Here is a 17,028-nt window from a genome sequence, read left to right on the forward strand (position 1 = left end):
GAGTACTTCTGACAGCATGCAGGTGACCTCTGCCTAATTCTTGTGCGGACACAATTGGGCATGGGAGTCGAGGGGCAGATGGAACGTTTCATGATCGGAGTCCCGCGTGTCAGATGGTTGGGAACGGGGGTGTGGTGCGGGGAGGAGGAATGAAAATCGCAGGAACCCAAACTTCTCAGCCAGTCCTACTCCATCATTGTTTTCGAACTCCATGTCCTTGGACTACGACTCCCAGAAGGCTGCGCGACGCAGAAGTCGGAGGAGCACAAAGATCCCAGGGATTCCTGAGCTGCCAGTCCGAAGCCTACGATTCCCGGCATGCATAGCGCGGCTCCACGCTCCCTCCACGCCCCCCCGCCCCCGCCCCGTTCAGGAATCCGGGGTCATTCGGCCAAGTTTTGGGGAGCCCGTTTGTAACGTGCCGCGTGAAGGGAACGAGGAGGCGGGAGGAGCTGGGAAAGTAGGAGACAAAACCTCTGTAGCCAGAACTAGTTCCTTTTCGGGCCCGCAGGGATAGGGGCGACCCGGCGGCCCAGAGGAGGCGGAAGTGGAAGTGGCCGGCGCGGCCGGAAGTGCGGATCAGCTGATGGGGGAGGAGGCGCCGCGGCTGCTGGGAGGCCCCGGTGGCGGCAGCAGCGGGTCCCGGTCCCCGAGTCCGCGAGCCCGGCCCCGTGCGTGCGCCCGGCGCTGAGGCGCGGCCCCGTCCCGAGCACGGCCAGGGCCAAGGCCTGACCCTGGAGGCCATCCCGAGCGCCCGGACCTCCCCCCCGAGCCGGCCCGCCCCCGAGGCCCGCCCGGGCCTCTCCTCCTCCATCTTCAGCTTGGGCCCCATGGAGCTGATGTTCGCCGAGTGGGAGGACGGCGAGCGCTTCTCGTTCGAGGATTCGGACCGCTTCGAGGAGGACTCGCTCTGCTCGTTCATCTCGGAGGCCGAGAGCCTCTGCCAGAACTGGCGGGGATGGCGCAAGCAGTCGGCGGGGCCCAACTCCCCCACCGGCGGCGGCGGCGGCGGGGGCGGCGGGGGCCGCAGCCGAGGTGAGCCGGGGACGCCGCGGGCGCGCAGACGCGCACGCACGGGCGGGCGGGCGGAGGGCCGGGCCGAGCCCGGGACACTTTGTTCGCACGCACGCACACACACACGCGCCCCCGGAGCGGTCCCTGCGCGGCGTCTGAACGCGGAGGATCCGGCAGGAGTGGGGGGGTCGTGTGGCTTTTGTCCCGGGGCTCGGGGGAAGGGCGCTATCAGAACAAGGGAAGGAACCCTCGGGCAAGGCAATTTTGTTGGGGCGGGAGGAACCGAAGGCAACGGCACAAGGGGTGACAGCTTGGCCAGCGTGGACCCTCGCGGTCTCGGTCAGTGGGCTGGGAGAGACCTATAGAGGTCATCCTACGGGCGAGAGACAACAGGATCCCGAAGAGGGGTCTGTCAGGGGACTGGCCCGGGGAACACCGTGGCAGAGCCCGACGTCCAAACTGGGAGTCCCCAGACCCGGTAGACTCGGGAGTCCTGGCTCGGGGCGCTGAGGGGTGCAAGCAGAGAAGTGAGGAGGGTGTCCCTGGAGACCCCAGCCTTGCTCTGGGAAGGGGGAGGCAGCTGTCAGCCCACATGGGAGTCCCCATTGGGAGCTAGGCCTGCGGCCAGGATATCGGTCTGGGGTTCTCCTGGTTGGAGTCTTCAGAGGAAAAGGAGAGATGGTTGTCTAAGTACTTGGGAGTGGGGCACGCCTAGTACGGGGTAGAATCCCGTTACAAGAGCCTGGAACCGGAGTCTCTTTGCCCTGAGATGCCTTTCCAGTCTCTTTTTCCTCTTCCGTGAGCCTTTTTGGAACTTTCAGAAATAGCCAGCAATACTCTAACGGATTTGGGTGTGGTTGGGTGGAAGGACTCCTTTTCAAGACTGTGGGTTTGATCAGATCCCCCACAGATATCAGATCTCCCACTCCCCTCAAGATAATGGATTCTGAAATGGGCCTGGAAAGAATCTGATCCAAGGACCCCTCTTCTGGGCAGTTGAGAAGGGGGGTCAGGCTATGATTGTTTTCTGCTTGTTCCCAGAGAGCCATCTTTTACAAAACCACTTATCAGATTTATTTTCCTTATATAAGCATTCCAGTACACGAAGGATAACAAAAGAAAGTAGGAACAAACCAATATAATTCTGCATACAACCTGTTTTGTTTACTGGTTATTAAAAGAAACAAAAGCAATTTATATTCATTTTAACGAGGTTTTTCTAATGTATTCTGGGTTTTATTTCTATTTAATGTTAACACAGTCGTATATTATCTTAATTTTTTCTTTTTTTGTACAGCTTGGCCTTCCCTTCCCACATCCCTTCCAGCACCAATGCTTTTAGGATGTAAACTGAATAGTGGGATGTAAAGGATGTAAATATTTTTGTAACTTATACAATTTCATGTTGCCTTCCAAAACATTGAAACATTGTGTTCATTTTTATGTAGAAGTTCAATATGATTATATTTAAGTGCATAACATCACTGTTTAGTTTTTTCCTGGCTGCACCATTGTTAATTGCTTTGTTAACATGGAATACAACCCACTGTTTTACTGTTATCAGTCTAATCCTAGTTGGATTGGTGCACACTCACACCATCCTTCATTAACACCAAACATCCACTCTCAAATTCATACTTCCATTGAGATGAAAATTGAAAATCCCGTCCCCCTAGTTCCAGATTGGAGTTTGAGATTGCTGGCATTACTGTGCCATGGTGGAAGAGTCCTGGAAGAAGTCAGAGAACCTGGCTTCAGGTCTTGGCTCTGACCCTTAAGTTACTCTGTGACTTCAGGCAAATCTCTTACTGGCACTGGACCTGATTTCCTCCTTTGTAAAATGAGGAGATTGGACCAGAAGACATGTAAGGTCTTTTTCAGTTCTAAGTCTGTGATCTAGTCACCGCTTTATCTGCCCCCTCCCAGTCCATTTTTTTAAAAATCTGTGGGTGCCTACCCAAACTGGATCATTTCTTTCTTTGTAATAAATTGGTAGCTATTATTTCTTTGATAACCCTCGTGAAAAATGGCACATCAAGCAAACAGTCTCCCAGTAGAGCTTTCTGGCATGCTCCTCTGGGACAGAAAATAATTTACTCGTGTCATCTCTAGGCACAGCAGTGATCCAACTTTAGCTTAGGAGAGACAGCACATAGCTGTGTGCGCACATGCAGACTTTGGAAAACCCTTCTGGGGCCCCTTGCATGGCCAGCCATTCCTCCTTCTTGTCACCTCTCCTTCCCTTCATGTCCCTTATAATGAAATCTTGCCACCCCCTTACATCCAGGGACCAGAGTCCAGGTCATGGGGCCCTCTGGGGAAGGGGCCTGGGTGAAAACATAAAGGTTCATGTTACAGCCCTAGGGCTGGGGGGCAGGAGTGCAACCTCAGTGGCAATTTGGCCAGAAATACAACATTGACTATCTTTTGCCTTTGGTGAATGTGGAATGGACCCACCTAAGACTTTTCCCTCCCCCTTCTCCAGGAACTGGGGCTGTGACAGCAGAAGCTGTACTTCCTTGGCTTCCCCTGCTGTCCTCTCTGAGTTCTGATGTGTTAGGATACCATTCCCTCCCTCCAGGCCACATCATTCCTCCCAGAGCCTTCCCTTTGGGCTATTCTTCTGTTGGAGGGGACCCTAGGAGAGAGGGCCAGAAAACAAGCACTAAGAAATGGGAAGCTTAGACTGATAGTGATAGCATTGGAATATGAGCATGCACAAGCCCTTTTTCACTGCAGAAGTTGCAGTTCTGTGTGAGAGGGATCACTGGAACAAGGCTGTCCTGGACTAGGGATTTCTCGGGGAAACTTCTGGCATCCTCCATTGAAGAGGGGATGAAGAAGTGGGGGGTGAACATCTTCCTTTTCTCCCTTGGATGAACAAGTCTTTGGGACAACACAGCCTGTGAGATTCCCTCTGCCCCTTTATATCACAACCCCAAATCTTTTCTCTGCCGTGGGAGCAGATCCCAGACAGTTCCCATGGGTAGAGTTAGGAAGGGAGTTAGTGCCGTGTTCCAGAGTGGGATGAAAATGTTGGTGGCCTTCCCCTCGCCCCCTCTTGGCAGACGGCCTGGTGATCCCCTTGGTGGAGCTGTCGGCAAAGCAGGTGGCATTCCACATCCCTTTTGAGGTGGTGGAGAAGGTTTATCCCCCAGTGCCTGAGCAGCTACAACTTCGAATTGCCTTCTGGAGCTTCCCTGAGAATGAAGAGGACATACGGTACTGCCAGGGGATAGAACTAAGAGGCTTTGAGGTGGAGCCTGGGGGCTTGGGGCTGTGTGGGGGCAGGGAGCGCTGGGCCACTGCTGAGCCCAGGGGAACCTGTTGAGGTGTGTGTGTGTATATGTATATGCATGTGTGTGCTCCCTCGCTCCCAGGCTCTATTCATGCTTGGCTAATGGTAGTGCCGATGAATTCCAACGTGGGGAACAGCTGTTCCGAATGAGAGCTGTGAAGGATCCACTACAAATAGGTATGGACAGGTGGTGGGGAGTTTTGGGGGGGCGGCTGGGAAGCCACTGCCTGGCCTCCCTCCCTATAACTTTTGCTCCCTTTCCTCCTTGTCCTGGCAGGGTTCCACCTGAGTGCCACAGTGGTGCCCCCTCAGATGGTTCCCCCTAAGGGTGCATACAATGTGGCTGTGATGTTTGACCGATGCCGGGTCACCTCCTGCAGCTGCACCTGTGGGGCTGGTGCCAAGTGGTGCACCCATGTAGTGGCACTTTGCCTCTTCCGGATTCACAATGTGAGAGCCCTCTCCCTCTGCCCCCCTCCCCGGCCCAACCCTAGCTTATTTATTTTACCTTCGATGGTACCTTCAGGAAATGGACAGCACTCTGCCTCTTTCCAAGCCCCTCATGCCTGTGCCTCTTTCTTTTGGCCTCATGTGGCTCTTCCTGCTTTCCTCCAATGTCTTGTGTCTTCAATGCAGGCTTCAGCAGTCTGCCTTCGGGCTCCTGTCTCAGAATCCCTGTCTCGGCTCCAGAGGGATCAGCTGCAGAAGTTTGCTCAGTACCTTATAAGTGAGCTTCCTCAACAGGTCCGTGGCTCCAACCCTTTTCCCCAGCCTGGGGCTCTCTCTCCTTTGGATCTTTCTCTGTCTGGTCTGTGTTTCTGTAGGCTCACCAGCACCTTTCTCTCTGTCCCTACCCCTTCTACTCCAAGATCCTTCCCACAGCCCAGCGCCTCCTAGATGAGCTCCTGTCCTCCCAGTCTACTGCCATCAATACTGTGTGTGGGGCCCCAGGTGAGTGAAGACATGGAGGAGGACAGAATGAAGGCAGTGTGGTGGTGGTGGGGGGCGGGGGCTGAAGTGAGGAGGCCTCCTCCCCCAGGGAGTGGGGCCATTTCCCACATTGGTAGATTGATGGGAAGGGGAACCAAAGGGGACGAGGGCCCAAGTGCAGTTTTCCAGAGGTGACGTAGCTGTGCCCCACCACAGCCGAATGTCTGTCTCACCTATGACCGTGTTGTCCCCAGACCCCACTGCAGGTCCTTCAGCTTCTGACCAGAGTACCTGGTACCTGGATGAGTCCACACTCAGTGAGAACATCAAGAAGACCCTGCACAAATTCTGTGGCCCCTCCCCAGTCGTCTTCAGGTGACCCTTACCCTCTGGCGAAGAAGCACAAGTGGGCTGGTGGGCTGGGGGTAGAGTGGAAGGAGGTGAGCTGCTGGGAGTCCCGTTTTAAGACTGTTGACAAGTCTCGTGCCCTTCTGATGCCTCCTACCTTTTGTCAGTGAAGTGGTGGGTGTGAGGATAGTGCTGATCCTCACATTTGCAGAGTCCCTATAACTTGGGGGTGGAGAGAGCACTGGGCCTGAGTTCAAATCCTGCTTCAGACACTTACTAATATTTTGGGCAAGTCACTTAACCTCTTATCTGCCTCAGTTTCCTGTAAAATGGGGATGATAATGATAGCATCTACCTCTATTGTTGTTGTAAGAATCAAATGAGATAATATTTGTCAGGTACTTAGCATAGTGCCTGACACCCAATAGGTGCTATATAACCCCCACACCCAGTGCATTCGCCTTCATTGTCTTCACAACTTCACTTTAAGACAGGTAGAATGGAGGTTATCATCGCTAAGGAATTTGCCCAAGTTCATTCCCCCCAGACCATCACTTTCCTGTATCCTGGCCCCTTGGAGTCATCAGCTTTTGACTGTATACTTCCTTTAATCTGCAGCTCATCCTCTTCTCCTTTACTTCTGCCCCCTTTCTCCTTCCATAGTGACGTAAACTCAATGTATTTGTCATCTACGGAGCCCCCAGCAGCCGCCGAATGGGCATGTCTCCTGCGTCCTCTGAGAGGACGAGAACCGGAGGGTGTGTGGAACCTGCTGAGTATTGTTCGTGAGATGTTCAAAAGGAGAGACAGCAATGCTGCTCCGCTGTTGGAGATCCTCACGGACCAGTGTCTTACCTATGAGCAGGTAACCCTTGCCCTCCCCTCCCCCCAATCCCGGCATCTCCCAGGCTCAGGTAGGCAGTGGAGAGAAAGCTCATTGGTGGTTCCTCGTGGAGGGTCTGAGATTGGGACCCTGACATTTTCCATTCTTTTCTGATACCACTGTTCCCTTTCTTCCAATGGGATTTCATTTTCAGTTCCAAATTCTCGCCCTCCCCCACCCATTGAGCAGGCAAGGAAAATAAAGCCCATTACACATCTGTATAGGCATCCAAAACAAATCCTGCATTAGTCGTGTTCAAAAAAGAAAGAAAAAAGGACTAGCACGTGTGCTACAGTCCACACTCTTGAGTCCTTCACTCCCCCATCTGGAGGTGGTTACCATGTTTCAGCATGAATCCTTTGGCATTGTGGTTGGTCATTGCGTTGATCAGAGCTGCTAAGTCTTTCACAGTTGATTACCATTGCAGTATGATGGTAACTGTGTACATTGTTCTCTGATTCTGCTCACTTCGTTCTGCTTCAGATCCTGCCAGTCTCGCAGGTTTCTCTGAAGCTGTCCCCTTGATCATTCCTTAAGGCCCAGTAACACTCCTGCTCTTCATTCAGAGGCCTCGGGCTGGGGGGGGAGCATCCTCCCTAGGGTGAGGGGCAAGGTTCTGCTCGCACTCTCAGGGCCCTGTTAACAAACCACTACCCCACTTCCTGCTCTTCCCTCCCCAGATCACAGGCTGGTGGTACAGCGTGCGAACCTCAGCCTCCCACAGCAGTGCCAGTGGGCACACAGGCCGCAGTAATGGGCAGTCAGAGGTGGCTGCCCATGCGTGTGCAAGTATGTGTGATGAGATGGTTGCGCTGTGGAGGCTGGCTGTGCTAGACCCCTCGATTAGTCCGCAGCGGTGAGTTGTCGGTGTGCCTCTCTTACTGGGCCCCCTCCATAAGATCCCACAGAACTCTTCGTTTACCTTTAGCACGTAAACTGTTTGCAAGAGATCACGCTCTGGGATTCTTACAGGCATCTGGAATTTAGGTCCAGGAGAAGTAGGGATGGCCTGGGGGTGTAGGGAATACCACTAGCTTGTACTTAAGAGTGTAGAAGTAACCCTGCCTGGCCTTGATTGTCTTCCTCATCCCCGGGAAGATTTTCCTCTCCATCCTCGTACCTGTGGTCTCTGTTGCTGGTTGAAATACTGTTACGACTTTGGGAACAATAGGTTATTTGCCCCTCAGAAGCTTTCCCCTGTGTCTTTCACCCTTTCTTCCCCTTGCCTCTTGGCAGGGGCATAGCTTCCCCGAATATCCTACTGCCTTTGTCCCCACAGTCGTCGGGACCTGTGTGCCCAGCTGCGCCAGTGGCACCTGAAGGTGATTGAGAATGTCAAGCGGGGTCAGCACAAGAAAGCCCTGGAGCGGCTCTTTCCAGGTTTCCGGCCTGCGGTGGAGGCCTGTGACTTCAGCTGGGAGGAGGCCTACCCGCTCCCTGGTGTTACCTACAGCGGTTCTGATAGAAAGCTGGCTCTTTGCTGGGCACGAAGCCTTCCCTCTCGGGCTGGCCCTCCCCGCTCTGGGGGCCTCGATGAGGCTGGGGATCGGCCCCGGCCACCCCCACCAGAGCCTTCAGTTCGACCTAAAGAGCCTGGGGCCAAGCGCAAGGGGTCGGGTGAGGGGGTTCCCCAGTCCCAGCGTGGCCCCCGCCGACCCTCAGCTGAGGGAGGCGATAAAACCACATATAAGCAGGGTCTAGGTGGAGGCAAGGCCAAACTCCCGGGTGGAGGGTGTGGTGGTAAAGGCCCAGTGAGTGGTGGGGGCAAACGTCGGCTGAGCAGTGAAGACAGCTCCTTGGAGCCTGACCTGGCTGAGATGAGCTTGGATGATGGGAGCAGCCTGGCTCTGGGGGCAGAGGCCAGCACCTTTGGGGGCTTTCCTGAGAGCCCACCCCATGGACTTCCCCCCAGTACTCCCCTTAGTCCCCCTACCTTCCACTCTGAACCCCCGGATGCCTATGAAGAAGATGGTGGTGTTTACTTCTTAGAGGGGCCTGAGCCCCCGGTCGCCCCATCCAGCCTACCAGGACTGCTCCCTGGGGAAGGAACTACCCAGGATGACCTCCCCTCCACAGATGAGAGTGGTGGATGCCCCCCTAAACCCAAAGACATGGCCCCTGGAACTGGGGAAGAAGATGATGATTACCAGGTGTATTACCTGAATGCCCAGGATGGGACTGGGGGTGAGGAAGAGAAGCCCGAGGTGGGTGCTGGTGAGGAGCAGGACCTTTTTGCTGGGCTCAAGCCACTGAAACAGGAGAGCCGAATGGAGGTAAGACTAGGAGAGGGGAGGCAGGATGCTCTTAACTACTAGGGGAGAGTATGTAATAGGGGTTATTTATGTGTGGTACTTGGAATAATCAGGCTTGAATTTATGTGGTGCTTTCCAAAGGTTTATGGACTGACTTTTTCCCACAGTAGCACTGAAAAAGGGGAATGAAAGTTTTGCATCCACTTTATAGATCATTAGATTATAGATCTAGGGCTGAAAGGAACCTTAGATGTCCTTTAATCTAACACCATTTTACAGATGAGGAAACTGAGGCACAGAGAGGTTAAGAGAATTGCCCAAGGACAAGGAAATAGTAATTGGCGGTCAGAATTTGAACCTCAGGTCATGTGATATTCTGCATCCCAGCCTCCTGATCCTTGGGTAGCTGATGAGCTCTCTCTCCCCTCTTGCCTCCCATGTCTTTCCCTGTTCAGGTACTTTTTGCCTGTGCTGAGGCACTGCATGCCCACGGCTATAGCAGTGAGGCTTCCCGACTCACTGTGGAGCTTGCTCAGGACTTATTGGCCAACCCACCTGACCTCAAGGTGGAACCGCCCCCTGCCAAGGTGAGATGCCCTTCCCTCCGAGCCTCCTCTTCCCCTGAATGACATGAGTCTGACATAATCATCTCTTTTCGACTTAATCTTAGGGTAAGAAAAACAAGGTGTCCACGAGTCGCCAAACCTGGGTGGCCACTAACACTCTGACCAAGGCGGCCTTCCTCCTGACTGTGCTGGGTGAGCGGCCTGAGCATCACAACTTGGCCTTCCGCATTGGCATGTTTGCCTTGGAGCTGCAGCGGCCTCCGGCTTCCACCAAGGCCTTGGAGGTCAGACCCCCTCTCCTCTCCTTTGTAGCTTGGCAGCTGGTGTCCCTCTGGTGTGTTGCCCCTGGCAAGACTAGGGCACTATCCGAGCTCCTGTCTGTCCCAGGTGAAGCTGGCGTACCAGGAGTCGGAGGTGGCCGCTCTGCTGAAGAAGATCCCTCTAGGAGTGAGCGAGATGAGCGCCATGCGGTGCCGAGCCGAGGAGCTTCGGGAGGGAACCTTGTGTGACTACCGGCCCGTGCTGCCCCTCATCTTGGCCAGCTTCATCTTCGACGTGCTCTGCACCCCAGGTGCGTCAGGGCTGCGGGGGCCTCGCTGGCAGGGATCTGGCTGTCGGCTCCCCTGTGCCCCCTTGAGGCGCTTGTGTCTTCCTGACTTGTGTTTCCTTCTGCTGCTTCTCCCCCTAACACCCCCACAGTAGTTTCCCCCACAGGTTCTCGACCCCCGAGCCGAAACTGGAACAATGAAATGCCTGGAGATGAAGAGCTGGGGTTTGAAGCAGCTGTAGCTGCCCTGGGTAAGTCTGGGTCAGCGAATGACAGATGAACTCCTGGGCATCCAGCCCTGTGCCACATGCCCTGACAGGGGCTCTTCACTTTTTTGTGAAATGGTCCCCTCTAGCAGGTCTAGGGAAGCCTAGGGACCCCTTCCCAAGCTCATGACCTTTGAATGCATTAGATAGAAAGGAAACCAGTGACACAGAAATGTAGTCATCCATTTTTTTTTTAAGTTCATCGACCCCAGTCTAAGACCTCGGTGACTACAGAATTGTAGGCGATATCATGTATTCCTTCAAGTAGTTTATACTTTAGCTGGAAAAACAAGACATGCCCAGGTGAAACAAGCAGAGAATGTGAATTAGTATGTAATTAAGCTGAGATTGTAGTAAATGCCCTAGTTGATCAGAGATGGAAATGTCTAGAGTATTTAGGCAAGAAGAGTAGTTTACATTTTAGTGGCATTTTAAGGTTTAAAAAGTACTGAATTTGCAGCATCTCTGTGAAGTGGGTAGTATGAGTGCTGTTAGCCCTACTTTAGAGAGGAGAAAACTGAGGCTTAGAGCTAGCCAAGTGCAAAGGATAGGACTTGTGCTCTTTTTTGCCATGTGAGGTGGCTTCAAGGAGGAGGTGGCATGTGAGCCAGGCCTTGAAGGGAAGTGAGTATAGAAGGCATCTCGGCAAGAGGCCAAAGGGTCTGAGAAGCACAAGGCATATTCCTGAAGGAGGGTGGTGGGGTGTGCTGGGCCCAGGGATGGAGGACCTTGAAAGCAAAGCTGAGCGAAGACTTTAGGTAGTAAAAATGGGGGCCCATGGCCTCTCATCCTTGCAAAGGAGTTAAGAGAAAGCAGTCTTCGGTTGCTTAGGCTGCCCTTGGGGACCTAGTTAATTTCCTCATGGTCCTTCCTGGCATCTTCCCTGTCCTGGAAGGATGTTCCCTTGAGCCCTCCGGAGTCATAACAAAAGAGCGAGTGCTGGGAGTCCTTGTTGGGTCTGACCTCTGTCCCATCACTGGCACTGCCTGACCCCCTAGGCATGAAGACCACTGTGAGTGAAGCTGAGCACCCGCTCCTGTGTGAGGGCACACGCCGTGAGAAGGGGGACCTGGCTTTGGCGCTGATGATCACCTACAAGGACGACCAGGCCAAGCTCAAGAAGGTGAGGGGCGGGCATGGGGGTGCTGGGCCCCAGACGCACTGAATGGGGAGCAGATGACCTGCCCCTTCCTCCAGGGAGTTGGTGGGTCCGAGAGCCTGGCCCTAGGAGAAGACATTGCAGGGGACAGCGTGTGTACGCTGGGAAAGACTGGATTGGTGATGGGGAAGAAAGTAATGGAGTCATTCACCACCTGTAGTGAGATGTATTTTGTGCTCAGCCCCTGGTGAGCCAGGTTCTGTGGGGGGTGTAAGAACGTTTGAGCTGTAGGAGGCTTCCTGGGGTGCACGCTCACCTCTCCTTGCCCTTCAGACTCCTTTTTCGTCAAGGTTCAGCCCAGGTGCTGCTTCCGGGAGGTTTTTGCAGGTTTCCTTGGTTGCTAGCATTGGCCCCACCCCCTTCCCCTTAGTGCTCCCAAGAGGACTGGCCTCTGACCCAGGGACGCCGGCTTCTTGTCTCGCCTGTTGACATAGACAAGCTCGGTGACTGCGCCAGGCTCTTCTCGGGACTCTAGGCACCTCCGTGTCCTGAGTACCAAGCATAGTGCCGGATGCAGCAGGTGTGGGCTGGTGAATTCCTGGAAGGAGTTGCCTCGAGCTCATTAGAGAAGGGCGGGAGAATGTAGGGTGATGGACAGGAGGTTTTGAGAAGACTTTCACCGCCTCTCTCCCCTAGATCCTGGACAAGCTCCTGGACCGGGAGAGTCAGACACATAAGCCACAGACCTTGAGTTCTTTCTACTCATCCAGCCGCCCAGCTACAGCGAGCCAGAGGTCCCCGTCTAAGCACGGGGGCCCTGCTGCAGGGGGAGGCCTGCAGCCGCTGCCTCCAGGCTCGGCAGGGGGTACCCAGCCAGGGGCTGTGGCTGGGGTCAACCCAGACCCGGCTGAGGGCTTCACAGAAAAGACTGTGCCTGGTGAGAGGTGGGGGACCTGGGCAGGGGTGGTACAGTGGGATGAACCCCAAGTCAGGCTCTCTTCCCTTTGGCTCTGTCTGATACCTTACTGCTCCCTTGCCTAGAGAGCTCTCCGCGTTCCCCTTGTGAGGGCCCCCCACCCGAGGCCGCCGTGGCCCCCAAACCAGAGGGGAAGGTTCCAAGCCGCTTGGCGCTTGGCAGCCGAGGAGGCTACAATGGGCGGGGCTGGGGATCCCCGGGACGGCCCAAGAAGAAGCACACAGGTATGAGGGGCCCTGGGTCGGGCCTGGCTGGGAGAAGGGTCTTTGCCTGAGCTGAGGGCTCTTCTTGGGGTGGGACAGTTGGGGGGTAATTCCCGACTCCCTGAAGCACTTCCCTAGATTGAGATGGGTCCCAGACAGGTTCTAGGCTTCAAGCCCCCACCCAGGGGTCAGATCTGGGAGTTCCCATCCATTGGGTTCTCCCTTCTCCCCCCTGGCTGGGGACTGACTGCTGTCTGGGGGATTAGGCATGGCCAGCATTGACAGCAGTGCCCCTGAGACGACATCGGACAGCTCCCCAACCCTGAGCCGAAGGCCACTGCGGGGGGGCTGGGCCCCCACCTCCTGGGGCCGGGGTCAGGACAGCGACAGCATCAGCAGCTCATCCTCCGACTCTCTGGGCTCCTCCTCCTCCAGCGGCAGCCGACGTGCCAGTGCGAGCGGGGGTGCCCGGGCCAAGACAGCCGAGGTTGGCAGGTGAGCGGGAGAGGCCAGTCTCGTTCGCTTAGACCCTGGGTGTTGTCCTTTCTGCTCTCCTCACCCCATCAAAGGCCTGGGTCTTCCCTATCAGAAACATCCTTCGTTCCCAGGCCAGATCCATGGTGCCTTTCATTTCCTCTGATCCTCCAGCCTCCCGTGTCCCCAGAGTGCCCATTGTCCTCCAGCCTTAGCTTGTCCTTCCCATTTGCACTGCCCCTCAGGTACAAGGGCCGTCGCCCAGAGAGCCATGCCCCCCATGTACCCAACCAGCCATCAGAGGCAGCTGCGCATTTCTACTTTGAGCTGGCAAAAACAGTGTTGATCAAGGCCGGGGGAAACAGCAGCACCTCCATCTTTACCCACCCGTCCTCATCAGGGGGTCACCAGGGCCCCCACCGAAATCTGCATCTTTGCGCCTTTGAGATCGGACTCTATGCTTTGGGTCTGCACAATTTCGTCTCGCCCAACTGGCTTTCTCGAACCTATTCCTCCCATGTGTCCTGGATCACAGGTAAATCTAACACTTAGGGCTGAGCTCTGAGGCAGGCAGGGCAGGGGTAGGGGGAGTTCTTGGAAGGAAAGAGTTTGTCTTCACTGGTCGAGGGACCCCCATTCCGGTGGAGTCTCTCCCAAGCTTTCTTTCTGCTTTATGGAGTCTGCTTCATCCCAATCCCCACTCCGCAGGCCAAGCGATGGAGATTGGGAGTGCAGCCCTGACCATCCTGGTGGAGTGCTGGGATGGGCATCTTACGCCCCCTGAAGTTGCCTCCCTGGCTGACCGGGCCTCGCGGGCACGGGACTCCAACATGGTGAGGGCAGCAGCGGAGTTGGCCCTGAGTTGCCTGCCCCACGCCCACGCCTTGAACCCCAATGAGATCCAGAGAGCTTTAGTGCAGTGCAAGGAGCAGGTGTGTATGCTCAGCTGCAGCGGGAAGGGACGATGGGGCCACAGGAATGGGGTCCAGCTCTTAACCCCTGGGCACTGAGTGATTTTTTGGGAGGTGGGGCACAGATCTCCGTCTTTCATGTGCTGATGGTGCCTTCTGTGTATGGATGTAGTGCTTTTCATGTAGTTAAGATTCTTTCTGTCCATTATTCGGCTGATCCTCATAACAGCCCTGTGAAAGGGACAGGGTAGGGGAGAGCATATCCGTTTTCAGCTGAGGAAAATCACATGCCTAAAGGCTACATGATTGGTCCCCTAATTTAGCTAGTGAGTGAGTGGCCAAACCTTGGGGTTCCTGCCAGTCAGGAAGCCCCTCCCTGAGCACCTGCTCCATGTTTGAGCTGCTGTCATAGCTGGGCTCCAACTGGCTTCCTCCTGGGTCACTTAGCCAGGGGCTCTGCCCTCAGCAAGACAGTAGAGAGAGGTTCCTAGCTAAGGCTCCTCCCTTTTGACTCTCTGTGCCCTTTCTAGGATAACCTGATGCTTGAGAAGGCGTGCATGGCAGTGGAGGAGGCAGCCAAGGGTGGGGGTGTGTACCCTGAAGTGTTGTTCGAAGTCGCCCACCAGTGGTTCTGGCTTTATGAGCAGACGGTGGGGGGCTCAGCCACACCACGTGAGGGTGCCACAGGCTGCAGTGCCAGTGGGGCCCGGGCATCGGGGGAGGCTGGGCGGGCACTGCCCGAGGGCCGTGGTGGACCAGGGACCGAGGCAGTCACAGTGTCGGCAGCGGCAGTGACGGCAGCAGCTACAGTGGTACCAGTCATTTCGGTGGGGTCCGGTTTGTACCCAGGGCCTGGCCTGGGACATGGCCACTCCACTGGCTTGCACCCCTATACCACTCTGCAGCCCCACCTGCCCTGCAACCCCCAGTACCTTACCCACCCTGGTCACCCCTTGCCCCATATGCCTCGGCCTGCTGTTTTTCCTGTGCCCAGCTCTGCATACCCACAGGTGAGACAAGAACCAAGGGGAGGGAAGGGAAGGGAAAGAGGAGAGGAGGATTGGGACCCTTTGGGAGGCTAGGATGAGGGGACTCTGGATAGATGATCAGCAGTGGATGCAGGGCTGTCTTGGGAGAGTGAGGCCCTTGGCGGGCCTTGGAGTCAGGGGGAGGACTGTCAGCTGAGAAGGGGGCTTTAGGGATCTGGGTGAATAAAACTCGAGAGGCGAGCGTACTGTGCCAATGTGACCCGGTCTTTCCCATCTTCTGTCTCCAGGGTGTGCACCATGCATTCCTGGGTCCTCAGTATCCCTATTCAGTGACACCGTCCTCGCTTGCTGCCACAGCTGTATCCTTCCCTGTTCCTTCCATGGCACCCATAACGGTGCATCCCTACCACACTGAATCAGGGCTCCCACTACCCACCAGTGAGTGAGGGGACCAGGGGTCTGGGGAAGAGGGGGGGAAGATGGAGGTGCTGGGGGGGGGGTCTTCTTGGCTCTGAATGCTCTGCTCCCTTTCCCCCTCCCCCCGCAGTGAACAGTGTCCATACACCCAGCAGCATCCATCAAAGTTCCACATATCCCGCTATCCAGGGCAACTCAGTGTCCACCATAAGTACCCAGCCGAGCTGCCTGGTAAGTGGGAGCTTCCCCCCGCCGGAGGAGGAGACGCACAGCCAGCCTGTCGGCACCCAGAGTCTGCATCACTTGCACGCAGCCTACAGAGTTGGTGAGATGGCTCCCAGGGGTTCTTCCCTTACCTTGTTGCCCACCACTGGCCCCGTCCCTCCATGTGGCACTGCTGCATGCCACCCAGTGTGTTTTCAGCAGGCCCCACAGACGTCCTTGACCCTCCTCTTCCCCCTTTAGCCTTCCACACTTGGCCCAGATTCTTCTGGCCCTTTTCCTTCCGCTTGGCTGATGTGACCCGTGCTCAGGAGGGGGGATGTCCGTAGATTCCCCATCTCCTCTTATGCTTCTGGCCCACATCCATTCTTCTCTAGGGATGCTTGCACTGGAGATGTTAGGCCGACGGGCGCACAACGATCACCCCAACAACTTTTCTCGCAGCCCGCCTTACACCGAGGATGTCAAATGGTTGCTGGGGCTAGCGGCTAAGCTGGGTAACACCTCTTCCTAAACCTCTTCTCGCCCCTCCCCCCTGTCTTGCTCCAAACCGCCTTCACAGCCATAGGCCAGAATTGAATCCTGGGCTTATCGGGGTGGGCCGAGAGAGAGGGGCTGTCGGACCTAGAGCTGAGAAAGGGCAGCTAGGCCCCCAGGGCAGGGGTGTCTGCCTTGGTCTCATGCCCCTCCCCCCTGCCCCCCAGGAGTGAACTACGTGCACCAGTTCTGTATGGGGGCAGCCAAGGGGGTGCTGAGCCCATTTGTGCTACAGGAGATCGTCACGGAGACGCTGCAGCGGTTGAACCCTGCTCATGCGCACACCCACCTGCGCACCCCAGCCTTCCATCAGCTGGTCCAGCGATGCCAGCAGGCATACATGCAGGTGAGAGCCCAGGGGGAGGCAGAGGAGGAATCTGAGGGTGGCCACACTCTCGGGGCGGGGGGGGGGGGGCGAAGAGCCACGGAGGCACCCCTCCATCCCCCAAGCCTCAACATCTGCACGCTCCCTTCCAGTACATCCACCACCGCCTGATCCACCTGACCCCTGCCGACTACGACGACTTTGTGAACGCAATCCGCGGCGCTCGCAGCGCCTTCTGCCTGACCCCTATGGGCATGATGCAGTTCAACGACATCCTGCAGAACCTCAAACGCAGCAAGCAGACCAAGGAGCTGTGGCAGCGTGTATCGCTTGACATGACCACCTTCTCCCCTTGAGCCTGGCCCCCCCTCACCCTCCCAGAGCCCATCTGGAAACAGACAGGGGGACCTCAAGCCGGCTGGACAGATCTGCTCTGCTCAGGGGGTGGGGGGAGGTCCCTCCTAGGACGTTGTTTTCAGGGCTAGGCCCCGGGGCAGGGGCCGGCGGGGGAACGTGCTGCCTCTGGGCCCGAGAGCCAACGACTAGTTGGGGGTGGGGGGAAGGAGGCAGCTCTGCTTGGGGGGGGGGTGCGGGGCAGCCTCTGATATTTATTTGGCATTTATAAATATATAAACTCTCCTTTTTTACTCATCTGTTTGGGCCTCTCTGTTTCTTAAGTGTGATGGAGATGAGACCAACCTCCCCTGCAGGCAGTGGTAACTGGGAGACCTGAGCTTTAACTTCCTGCCCCCACAGCAGCCAGACAGACGA

General features: G+C 55.9%; 1 protein-coding gene across 4 annotated transcripts; it reads left to right on the forward strand.

The window, feature by feature from the left end:
• The first annotated feature begins 409 nt into the window (after window positions 1-409).
• On the forward strand, window positions 410-16,824 carry ZSWIM8 (zinc finger SWIM-type containing 8). 4 transcript variants are annotated; one of them, XM_021006032.2, is made up of 26 exons: window positions 420-1,035; window positions 4,083-4,236; window positions 4,395-4,489; window positions 4,590-4,762; window positions 4,949-5,056; window positions 5,182-5,263; window positions 5,497-5,617; window positions 6,254-6,455; window positions 7,154-7,329; window positions 7,753-8,746; window positions 9,181-9,312; window positions 9,396-9,575; window positions 9,679-9,862; window positions 9,991-10,089; window positions 11,103-11,227; window positions 11,900-12,140; window positions 12,245-12,403; window positions 12,649-12,877; window positions 13,102-13,391; window positions 13,565-13,788; window positions 14,298-14,777; window positions 15,044-15,194; window positions 15,304-15,498; window positions 15,773-15,892; window positions 16,168-16,278; window positions 16,410-16,824. In XM_021006032.2, the coding sequence occupies exons 1-26, from the start codon at window positions 831-833 to the stop codon at window positions 16,589-16,591; spliced, it is 5,412 nt and encodes a 1,803-aa protein (XP_020861691.1). In that variant the 5' UTR covers window positions 420-830; the 3' UTR covers window positions 16,592-16,824. The 4 variants fall into 4 exon arrangements, with proteins under 4 accessions (XP_020861694.1, XP_020861692.1, XP_020861691.1 ...); XM_021006031.2 differs by having other exon boundaries at window positions 423-1,035; window positions 16,100-16,278; window positions 16,410-16,823; XM_021006035.2 differs by lacking the exon at window positions 16,410-16,824 and having other exon boundaries at window positions 410-1,035; window positions 15,363-15,498; window positions 16,168-16,257.
• The last annotated feature ends 204 nt before the right edge of the window (window positions 16,825-17,028 follow it).

Source organism: Phascolarctos cinereus, unplaced genomic scaffold (genome assembly GCF_003287225.1).
Source record: "Phascolarctos cinereus isolate Bilbo 61053 unplaced genomic scaffold, phaCin_HiC Scaffold_3;HRSCAF=262, whole genome shotgun sequence".
NCBI lineage: Eukaryota > Metazoa > Chordata > Mammalia > Diprotodontia > Phascolarctidae > Phascolarctos > Phascolarctos cinereus.

Bases quoted from the DNA above. Each gene is read 5' to 3' on its own strand.
- ZSWIM8 (XM_021006031.2), top strand. From the start codon at position 831: ATGGAGCTGATGTTCGCCGAGTGGGAGGACGGCGAGCGCTTCTCGTTC. The intron at 9,313-9,395 runs GTGAGATGCCCT...ACTTAATCTTAG, and splicing joins TGGAACCGCCCCCTGCCAAG to GGTAAGAAAAACAAGGTGTC. The intron at 9,576-9,678 runs GTCAGACCCCCT...TGTCTGTCCCAG, and splicing joins CTTCCACCAAGGCCTTGGAG to GTGAAGCTGGCGTACCAGGA.